General features: G+C 35.5%; 1 protein-coding gene across 1 annotated transcript in view; it reads left to right on the forward strand.

Annotated features, from left to right (window-relative positions):
• The window catches only part of LOC105492632 (uncharacterized), a 121,736-nt gene extending 112,473 nt beyond the window's left edge, over nt 1-9,263 (forward strand). Inside the window, exon 7 of the mRNA XM_071099258.1 lies at nt 8,979-9,263. Coding sequence (XP_070955359.1) covers nt 8,979-9,104 — 126 coding nt within the window. The 3' untranslated portion in view covers nt 9,105-9,263. The remainder of the gene's footprint in view (nt 1-8,978) is intronic.
• Nucleotides 9,264-12,388: the final 3,125 nt, after the last annotated feature.

Genomic DNA, 12,388 nt, shown 5'->3' on the forward strand with positions numbered 1-12,388 from the left:
TAAAATCAAAAGGGGCCTATTCTCTAATCGATGTGAGGGGATTTACACGGATAACTCCCATTAATGCTAATGGGTGTTATGAGCTTATATACTCCATGCACCATTGGAAAGATACACTCAGTGCCACTCGAAAGGAAGCTGTTGCACTGATGAGATTCCATAAGAGTATTCTGGGAGAAGGAAAATTTGAGGAAGAGCTAAAATGACAGTAAAGTTGCAGCCATAGTTTGCTTCGTAAAACCACTGCTTTCCCCTCTCTCAGGGGCCTGAGTTTAGGGTGATGGCTACTAGGATGTCTTTCGAACCACAGGTTATGGCGCAGGGTGGTTACAATATTGAGACTCATAAACTCGATTTAATAATGCTTGTAACTCTTAAATGCAATGCCTGGTTAGGTGCTCTGGTAGATTTCAGATAGTGAGTGATGCTGGAAATAATTACAACAAGTGAAGTCTGAATCACATGATGACATTTGCTTCCTCTTACTCTAGGAAGGGAAAAGGGGGTGCCTGTATAGACCTAGCTACGCCCTGCCCCAAACCCTAGGAGAAAGAGACAGTTCCTATCTCTTGTTCAACTATGACTTTAAGGTCTTTATCTTTGAAGCTAGTCTGCTATCAGGTTTTGTTAGGCATAATGTGATAAATTTGGGGGATAAAGTTCTCTTTTCTGGGTTGATTTTTGCCCAAAGTGGAGCAATTTGAACAATTATCAATGATCAAGGAGTTATAAGTATATTCCCTTTTGATAGGTATGTTTTATATTGCAACCACTGCAAGTGGTTCATTTACTAGAACTTCAACACCTTAAATTGACACTTCAATGCAGAGAAACTCACTATTATTCACACATACTGTTTCATATTTAAAACAACTATCGTTCCCTAATATTGGCAGTGGAAAGAAATTGAAACACCAAGGGACTGGATCAAAAACCACTCAGACCATGAGTGGAATGGCTAATTATCTGACTGTCCATTCAAGTATTCACCTTTTTTTCTGAACACTCCTGTAGCATTTCCTCTTGTGACTTCCTTGTGGCACTAATCAGACATTATATTGTACTGTAGTTATTTATGTGCTTCTTTCAGATGCACTAAACCACAAATTCTTCAGGTCAGGATCCACTTCTGATTCATCTCCACATTGTCACACTCGCAGTAGTCCCCCAATAAACACTACATGAATAAACAAACAAATGACCAATACCCATCTTTGACCGACTATGTCTTTCCACTTCTTTTTAGTGTATGGGCTAAGCTCTATTTGTATAATATTCTTTCCAAAATTCTTATAAACATCCTTGAGGAAAAAGAGAAGGGATTTGGAGAGTATGAAAATCTCTTCTAGGAGGAGAGGTGAACTGCCTTAGTCTGCGTTGGACACAGTGTTGTTGAACAACTCTGCAGAATCTTTCTCCCTTACTCTCCACGTGGACTCTATGTTCCACCTACAATCTTGTACAGCTACAACAGACCGCATGGCCCATAACTTACAATGCCACCTCACAGAGTCCTCTCCCATTGAGAGGACTTTTTTAAGAAGAGTAATTTTGGATAGCTTCATACTCTTGGTGTTTGGGGAGGGGTATTAGATCCCAGTTGAAAATGAGGCCATCCCTTCTTTTTGTACAGCCGTCCCTTCGTATCCGTGGGGGACTCTGGTTCCAGGACACCTGCTGATACCAAAATCAGCAGATCCTCAAGTCTCTTGTGTAAAAGGTAGCATATTTGCATATAACCTACTCATAGCCTCCTGTATACTTTCAAGTCATCTCTAGATTACTTACACTACCTAATACAATGTAAATGCTATGTGAATAGTTTTTGTATTGTTTAGGGAATAATGACGAGAAAAAATCTGTACATGTTCAGTGCAGATGCAATTTTTTTCAAATATTTTAAATCCTCAGTTGGTTAAATCCAGGGATGCAGAACCCATTCATACAGAACCCACAGATACAGACAGCGAACTGTGCATTTCTTTATAAAACTCTCAGGTGACTTAGCTGAAAGGGCAATACTTGAACTCTGGAAACAATGCCTAAAAAGTATGGTTGACTATATAAATTTGAAATCTTGAAACTTAAGGAAAATACTTAAATCTCCTAAGTAACATAAATTAAGACGACGATATGTGAGGGTAAGCCAGTTAAAGACCTGGCTGTATACTGTTCCTTAAAAAAAAAAAAAAAAAAAAAAAAAAGTCTGGTGTTATGCTGGAAACTGATGAGACGCAAACATATTAACAGTTGCCAAAATAGCTGATCAATCTGGTTGATTTTGTAAATAAAAATGAGGCAGCCTAGCTTATAGATGCCAGTTAGGCAAAACAACTGGTTAATCTACACATCTTCTCCTTAGTCTCAGTAGCCTATAGTCACATATGTTTTCTTTCATATGATTCTCAAATGAGAAATCAAATCCTCAAAAAAATTGAGCAATGCTCATTGTTTGCTTACATGGTGTTTACCTCAGCAATATAATAATTTTAAACAATATAAAGTAATTATACAACTCAACAGAATACAAAAATAAAAAGTCAATTTTACTTTTCACTCCGGAGCACTTCCTTTCTATAGAAGTCTTCCACTGACGTTCACCTCTACCCCCACTAGTGGTTGTAAGTGTGGCCTGATACGCAGCTCAGTGGCGTGCGGGAGAGAGACAGAGTTAAAATGAAAATTAAGCATTTTATTGGCAAGAAGAATTAATATCCAACAAAAAATAAAATCCATATGCACTTTCTTGCTGAGGAAAAATGATGTGCAGACAACACAGACTATTGATTTGAACCAATGGAAGTTAAAGCAGAATATTTATTGGACCTTACAGCATTTAAATGCCTTAAATTCCACTTAGTAGCACTGGCTGCTAGCACTGCAGAATTCTAGAATTGCACCCTGCAGTTTGTACTAATTGGTGGGAAATGTAGGCCTGATGTCAAAGACAACTCTAATTGTCTGATGAAAATAACTTGCTTTTGACACCAGTATATGTTGCACCCCATACATCACGTCCTTCTTGTGTAAGGAGGTGTTGTTTGATATAGCCAAGGTAATTATAATTGGCTTTAATGTATCTGAAATAACTACATATAAAAGAGTGTTGTAAGAAAGAAGAGGCTTACAATGACCTCGTAGCGTTTATGACAAAATGGTTCCTCAAGGAATTTTTAAATTTTTTTAAAAGCCTAACCAAAAGCATTGGCTTATATTATGCAGGTTTTAGAATGTTAGAAAGCTGCAATTTAGAGACAATCCTATTTTGACCATAATGCATTTTGTCATGTGAAGATAAAATGTAGGGGACGTTTACATTTCTCCAACCCACTGAGCTTCCAGCCCAGGACTTGCATTTCTTTTCTCACATCAATCGACATCTTTTTAAACATGGTATTCATGTCGGTCTCCCTTGACAGCAAATAAAATTTGATAAATAAAATTCCTTATGATAAATATGTTAGATTTAAGCAGCAGCCTTGATAAAGTGTGGATGTTTTCAAAAATGAGTTGTGAAAAGCCAATAAATTTAACAAGGCTAATGTGTTACCAGCTCCAAATATATTATGGATGATGTGCAAAAGTATAATGACCCAAAAGAGCATTTGCACAGGTTTTCACACTGCTTAAATTACTGCTAGATAGAAAAAAACATTCTCCAGAAGTTGGACCCATTGCCTCTGTAGATCAACATCTGACTGTAGCAACATCATGGCTTGTCACTAAATTTCAAATTAACAGCAGCCACCAGTAACTTATTACAAGGGAGTATTTTCACTTCACAAGCATCAAATCCTCTGGCACATTTTTATAATATGCAGCCTTTCCTCCCACCCCTGACTCTAAATCTTCTGCCAGGTTTTGTTCTCCTGACCTACTACCTTCCTAGTTAGCCAAACCCACTCCATTACCTTGAAATCTTATTAGTTATGCAAATATTCACAGATAATTTGGAAAGAAGTGATGATGCTTCCTCATTTTTGTGGTCTTCAATTTTACAACACTCATTATGCTTTACGTAACAAAATGTACTTCACACACCAATTGTTCCTGTACAGAATTGTGACGTTAACACATACTTTGTGTTAAAATAAGCCAAGTAATATGCTAAATATTTTACATGTGTTATTTCATTGAATCCTTACCTCAATTCTGTCAGCGTTACTATTAATTACTTCCATTTTGCAGATGAGAAAACTGAGTTTTGATGCCAATGCCTGTGCTTTTAACCACTTAGTAACACTTCCTATCCTCTATGAAACGTATAGGGCCATGCTGCGTTCATATTTTTTTCAAGATTCATTATGTCTGCCCAACAAGAATGAACATTATATAGCCTCTACCACATAAGATATGATTGTATCATGTTGCTAATGACAGCCAAAATATATAATGTATAATTTTAATAGCTTCAAATGTGTATAATTTTTAGATCTCCTTGGATACCACAGTAATTACACTAGGGAAGCTATGTCAAAACTCTGATGAAATCATCACAAATTCTCTACCAAGATGCTGTAATAAATCTCAAATTGATGAAGCAACAATTTACAAATGAGACACATATATAGTGATAAAAATAGGGTACAAGAAATGGGGAGATCCCTTGGAAACACCGTCCTACAAAATGGTCTCTTGTTGTCAGTCATATGTGTACTGTTTTAAAATTCCTCACCTTTCCTTTTTGTGTATATGAAACACATTTATATGGTTTTTATACATTACATTATATATGTGTGTATTCCTTCATAGTTTGAAAGATACTATGAAAGGGATTTGATCACCCTGTTGCATTTGGCATAGTCAGTTTATCTTTTTAGAAATAATATCATTTTAAATAATAAGAAAAGAAAATAACTCAGCACTGATTTTAGAGTATAATTAAGCAAATTGCAGAGAATAATTACTGGCAGCCTCTATACACTCTATCAGAGCAGGCCTTCAGTAGGGCCTTCCACTTGTTTTCGCTGTGAAGTTGGGCTTAATAAAGAAAACACATTGAATTTTTATGGGCCATTTCTATTAGTAAAATCTTCCTACTACATCATACTGCAATTTAGTGGGACCCTGCTTTGTATCAGACACTGCAATCGGTATAATACACAGATAGATACAGATATAGATATAGATCTGTAATAATAATAAAAGCCATAGCCTGAATACATCAAACATTTTCTATTAAATATTTGACATGCACTGTGCTAAGTTATTTATTCATTAACATATGTATTGAGACAAACCTGGTTCAAAGTTGCAGATAGGATAGAGAAGTGAACAAAACAGGCAGGTAAAATAAAGGATAAGTACTATTTTTAACCTCTGTTTTACAGATAAGAAAGCAGAGACTCCAAAGTATTTATGAAGCTTGCCCAGCATCGTAAGGCAAAAGGGTAATGAAGGTGGGGTTTCACCTCTCCATCTGTTAGCATGAGAAATCTTGCATTTACCCCCAGCATGCCTCCACGCTGTGTACAATGTGGGCTTATTACTATGCTAGTCATGAAGGACTTTTCCTGTTTGGGTAAGAGAAACTTAAGGTTAGTACTTATCCCAACTTAATTCTGATATAGATTCTTATACAATAAACATTCTGGGCTTTATCAAAAAGGACTGTTTTAGTCATTAAATCCAAGATTTTAAAAATCAGAAAAGAAAATTATATGCTGCAGGAGGTAAAATTTAGAACCACTATTCTTTCAGGATGGACCTCTTTAGTGTGGCTTTACTTCTATAGATATTAATGGAAGGCTAGTCATGGTGGGGTAAGAATATGAGTAAGAATAGATGTCTTAGTTTCAATCTGCGGCTCACATTTTAATTTTTCAACAAAATTTAATGAGTATCTATTAAACATCAGACGCTGAAATAAGTGCTGGGGATACAGTGGTGGAAAAGAAAGATCCCTGACTTTATGTAGCATACAATCTAATCAGGGCACCAGACATTACAAAAATCATTGGAAAATGAGAATTGTGAAGAATAAAAATAGGGTGTTTAAGAGATAGATTAACTTAATGGAGTTATTGGGAAAATCAACTTTAGAATGAGGGCCAGGCACAGTGGTTCACACCTGCAATCCCAGCATTTTGGGAGGGTGAGGAGGGCAGATCACCTGAGGTCAAGAGTTTGAGACCAATCTGGCCAACATGGTGAAACCCCAGCTGTACTAAAAATACAAAAATTAGCCAGGCATGTTGGCACATGCCTGTAATCCCAGCTTCTCAGGAGGCTAAGGCAGGAGAATTGGTTGAGCCCGGGAGGCAGAGGTTGTAGTGAGCAGAGATCATGCCACTGTACTCCAGGCTGGGCAACACAGCAAGACTGTCTCAGAAAAATAAAATAAAATAATAATAATAATTTAGAATGAGGCATCAGAGGAAGGCAACTTGGAGAAAATGATTGTGAAGCTGAAATTGAAAGGATTCGTGATATTAGCACAGGTGAGGACTGATATAAAGAGGCCTCTAGGAAGAGCCAAAGATGCCAGCAGCTGAGACTTGAGAAAGAGCTAAGCATGCATCAGAAACAGAGACAAGGTCAGAGTGATCAGAGTCAAGGTGTCTGGGGTTGGGAGTGGGAGGGAAGGCGTGTGACACAGCAGAGGTGGGCGAGGCCTTATCACGAAGGTCTTGTTGAGGATGCTGGCTATTGGAAGACACAGGCCCAAAGTCAGCTGTGAAGACTTTCCAAGCTCCACTGGATGCCACGATGCATGAGGCCTCAGGCAGCCAGAGTCCTGCTGCACATGGGATGTGTGTGGCGGAGAGGCATGAGGAAATGGTATGAGGGAAACTGCGGAATCATGCTTTGCCTTCTGTATCACCGTCTGCCAAAACTGTACACATAGAATGCTAGTTGGTGCTGTCTAAATGAGATTGAGGTAAAGATTCCTGGTAGGACCATGAAGAAGGTACTGGTGACCTTACACAGTTCCGTTCTGATTCCCCTTCTGCATCCTGTACAGAAAGCACCCAAAAGCAGCCATTGAGGGAAATGAACCTGAGGAAAGAGGGCCAAAGTGGGTGATACCAGGCAGCCCAGAGCAATGCTTCCAGAATGTCATCACTTCAACAAGAGATGAGCTATCCTATGAACAAGTGATATGTTCTGACGCTTTTCCCCTGTTGCACATGCTAATTTTGCATGTGATACTGTTTTGCACAAAATAATTACATTTGATTGATAACTTCCATGCCACATTTCAATTTAACTGGAAACAGCCCAATATTCTCTGTTTAAAAAAAGGAAAAAGAATGCAGAAAATGTACATGAAGAAAATGCTCTTTCTCTTTGTAGTTTTCAGCCACATTAGCATGCTTATCAGAGAACCCACTTCTTCCTGTTATAAGCACTATATCCTTACACAGATAAATATTTTTTACCAAACAATTATAATTGACTACAGACTTAAGGCAGAACACTTTTAATGTAGTTCAGACTGAGGTAAAAATATATTTTCTAACACAGCATTAAGCATCATTATGGATTTTTGTAAACAAAATATTATTCTCTGGATAAAATAAATCTTTATAATTGGTAATATTAGTAAAGATAGAAAAAAGCTTGTGCCTTTAGAGCTATTTGAAAGTCTGTTTCATTTTGAAAAATAACGTAACTATCTTCATTCATACTTAATTACCCTCAATTTGTTCAAACATTTTCTGGGAAAAATAACAATGCAGGGGCATAAACATCCTCATGTTCATATTCATAAGTTCATATTATAAGAAATTATTTTCTGTTCTATTATAAATACAACAATTAATAATATTAAAAGTATTCTGACCATTTTCCTGAAACAATGAGTCACAGAAACTTTCCTTCCTGCAAAATTATTATGCAAATAGTTAAAATATTGAAATGAAGCTAAGAACTGATCCTCTAACAGATCAGTCCTGTTATAATTTGTTGACAATGAGTAATCTATTTGAGATAAAGTAAAAGCAGCTAGGGAAAAAAAACTTAATAGAAAAATTACGCCTACGGAACATTTAAAAGTAGGTGCTGAATAAATTATCTATACATTAAAAGACTCACATATTTCAAAGAAATGATAAAAAGTTTGAAAAATTCTGAGAAAATTTAACAAAAAGCAATAGAATTCTAAATGTGATCAAAACTATAGAACTCTATTAAATATATAACCTTGTTGCACACAAATTAGTCTTTTCAGAGCCTGTTCTTCTATTGGATTGCTCTGCCATTTTATGGGATATATTTTAATGTTGTACAAAGAAAATGAATTTCACGGATTTAACAGTTCATTTTCTCCACGTTACTATTGTACTATGATGGAAGTTCGCTCTTTTATTCAGTTGTCTACTCCATTTTAGGTTTGAAAGGTGTGTGTGTGTGTGTGTGTCTGTGTGTCTGTGTGTGTGTGTGCATTTAACATCATTCTGCTTAAGGCATAAACCATGTATTATTCAAGAAAAGTCTATCATTTTACCAGTAATGTTCAGCGCATGCTCCCTAAAACAGCATCTGATCAATAAAAGTTAGATTCAGCAAATCATTTGACCTACACTCTGACAAATGACTAGATTAGGAAGCTTTCCAGGCCTCGTAGAGTATTGCACACTACACCAGAGAGCTGATTTGTGGAAGCCATTTTCTACTTTTTAAATTATCTTCATTGATTTTGATCCTTTTGAAATTTGGTTTATTTTGAAGCAAACTTAATTGTGGGATATATACTATTTCTAGAAAGGAGAGTTTTAATTAATAAAATCAAAGCAATGACATAAATACATTGAAAGAAGCAGACATTGTGTTTATATTTTAGGAAGCCAAAGCTTTGTGATGATAGTGGCCGATTTTTCCTTTAGTGGAGGGCATGGTAAAATATAAGGTTACCAAATTCAAAAGACAGTGCAAAATTTGCCTCACATTATAACGTATTTCTGCGGCAAGTTTATGGTAGCAAAACATAATCTCAGTAAAGCAAGTTTTGAAATTGAATAATTGTTTTTCTACAGTGCTCTTGTCTTGGTGTTCTACTAGAAAGAAGACTGAAGTCAAGAATCAATGAAAATAGAGCAAGGCAATTGACAGCTTGTCTCTGTGTCCATCTGCTCCTCTGCCCCCTTTCCTTCACCACATAAGTAGGTGGCTCTCTGTAATTCACCTTTTAAAATGATACTGCCCTTCCACCTCAGTCACGTCCATAATGCTGTTTATATTCAGCTGTGTCATCCTTTAAAACATTAAATGTACCAAACAAATAAACAAAAATACTGTATCAAATGCTGAGTTTAGTGAACCAGAAGAGATCCTACAGACCATCACATCTAAAACCCTCATTTCACCCAAGGGGAAATCCAGGCTCAGAAATGATTAGTGAACTCACCCAAGGTCATTGGGCTAAATCTAAATCAAAACCAAATCCAAGCTCCCTGAATTTCAAAACACCCCACCACATTGCATTCTATTTTGGAAAGTTACCAGGAAGAGATATCGTCATGGCAATGGGACTAGAGGATAACTTTAAAGATATTATTCGATTTACAATTTAGATCCAGTTAAAATTTGGAAAATGATATATTAGAAAAGAAAAAGTATTTGCAATGTTTTATAGGGGTTTCGTTTTTGTTAATCCTCACTGTTCTCTCACGGAACCAGGTGAATGACAAAGAAAACTTTTCCCTCCTGCACCGAAAATGATATATAATCTGTCTGACAGGGGAGCTATCAACAATAACCTAAGAATTGTCCTATATATTCAAAAGATAAATTGGATTCGCCAATTCAAAAAATACTTCAAAACAGAAATGCCGTCAGTAAAACAAAAACTATTAGATAGCAATTACCTTCTACCTCAACCTGGGATACTTCCCACCATATCAGTGCTATCACTTCACAGACCAGGCATTTAATAGACAAAATGAACAAATGATTTTTCTGATTACGTCAAAAATATAAAGCAGAGCTAAAATAATTTAGCCTCAATTCCATAGCTAGTGGGAGAGAAAATGAAGAAATGGTTACCCTCATCAATTAAACCTGGCTATAAGTGGATACTTGAAACAAAACTATAAGAAAATCTCACATACAAAGTCATAATTTGGACCTTTATAAGGTATATTAGGTGGAAAGAGGCATTAAGTATAGCTGTAAGTGATATTAATAATAAGGAAATTTTGAATTATAAATATATTTTTATGTAGAAAATACATTTGACATGCAAAATATTTTTAAAAGCTGGAAAAAATATGAAGATAGGAAAAATGGAAAACCTTGCTGTTTATGTTCACAAATAACTAATTTTTAAAAGCAAGCGTCTAATTATTAAAAGTTCATATTAATTATACTTCACATCTAGAAGTTAAAGTAGTTAAGTTTTGGATGTTAACACATTAACAATATGTGATATTAGTTATATCCATTTTGTGCTTAACACCTATGTGTTATACTAAGTGATGTTATTATTGGTAAAACTACATTTGATTTAGGTTTTTATCTGACAACAATGCATATCATACACTCTTAGTTTTATTATTATTACTTATGCAACTGTAATGAAACCTGGAGAAAATATGGAAGTGATTTCAGGCAGGAAGCAGGCATTTTATGATGATTTTTGAAGAAGGAGGAATAAAAGAAGAATGTATTCCTAATTCATGCATTTCAAAGCTGCCACTATAGTATTCTGAATCGTCTTGTAATTAATTCTCTCTGTTTCATATTATTCTGAGACTAGTCATTTGGAGAAAATATGTAGAACTCCTTGTTTGGCCTTTCTGAATCTATTTTTCACAGTTGCAAAGTACTGGTCAAACAAATTAAATTACTGCAGCAGTATGTAACTAATTTTATGTAAATTAAGGTGTTAATGTTCTGAATCACATTCCCGAAAATGGTCTGTTTTCTCTTGCAGCTTTTCTTCATTAATGATGCTATGAATAGTCAAATCGAAAAATTAATTCCTACAAGACTAAGTGGATAAATTGGTTACCCTCTGGCCTTTTGAAGAATTACATCTAAATATAGTTTTATGGTCAGCTCAGTCTACAGTTGTCAGTAGTCCAACCAAATAAATCAACATTTTAAACTTAATGCAAGTAGGGGTGAGATGATGTGAAATAAATTCCATGTTGTTTATGTAGAGGGAGATCTTTTAGACCTAATGATCAAATTGTTTGATGCAGAATTAGTGCCCAGATGGGACCTTCATGGGCAGTCTTTCTGCTCCCAGAAAAAGGTATCATCTTACTCCAACATCTCTTCTCTGTTTGAACTTCGCAGTCTCCACCTCAAAAATGATGCCTATGAAGTTATGAAATATCAGTGGAATAAAATATTTATCACTGGAAATACATAAGAGAAATTGAAGTAGGAAAAGAAGAGTAAATTTATCATGTATTGAAATTACTTTCCAAAGCATATACAGAAAATTAAGGGGTTTTCTTAATTACTTGGCAAACTCGTATAACCCATTGATTGAATTAAAATTGTTTAGTAGAGACAAGCACTTAAATTATTTATCTATTGAAATTTTTATCTAGTATAATACACATTGGTCTACTTCCTAAAGTGCAGTACATATACATAATAGTGCAGCACAGGGTTCCAGAAATGCAAGTGGTCCTAAGTACTGTTTCTGTGATACATGGCAGCTTGAATTCCACAAAAATGGCTTTTCCAAATAAGTCACTATAGCTGGGACCAAAATCAAACTTATTTTTATGTCTGTTATTTCCTAACAAGCTTTTTGGCATTCTTGTTAAATCTTCTAACAGATAAATGATCTACAGATAACTCATGTTACCTAATTATTCATTCAGATAGAATGAAAAATGCCATCTCATTTTCCATTTTCATTTTGATTCTTAAATCCACTTCTGAACATACATATTAAATAAAAGAAATAGCAAACAGCATACTACCAATTTTAAAGAACCCTCTCAAATATGAAATCTGGAACTTCTTCAACCAGTTAATATAATAAATTCCAAACTGACCCCTCTCGGGCATCAGCCATTAAAGCACTTACTACTATTAACTGATATCTATGTTATAACTGGTCAGATCAAAAAGTAGCAGAAGAATTAGAATGAACTGGGAGTTAACTGATGGGGGAATAACAGTCATGTCCAGAACCCAGGCTGAACTGGAAATTTTACATTTAGTACAGTCTAAAGAACCAGACTCTGCCCCTGGCCTGAGCCCGGGATAGACTCAACTTGAGGTAAAGGAAGCCATGGAGTAAGCTCTTCAGAGAGTCATGAGAGTTAAAAAGGAAATTATGTAGACTCAACTATGTCATATTATTTTCCAACTGAGTAAACTCACATTTGTTTAATAACCTATGAGCTTTGTCATGAGATACATTATTCCAACCACTTGCTTAAATTTTAAAAACTCATTAACATCCTCCAAATGAAATAAA

This window comes from Macaca nemestrina, chromosome 7, assembly GCF_043159975.1.
Source record: "Macaca nemestrina isolate mMacNem1 chromosome 7, mMacNem.hap1, whole genome shotgun sequence".
Lineage (NCBI taxonomy): Eukaryota > Metazoa > Chordata > Mammalia > Primates > Cercopithecidae > Macaca > Macaca nemestrina.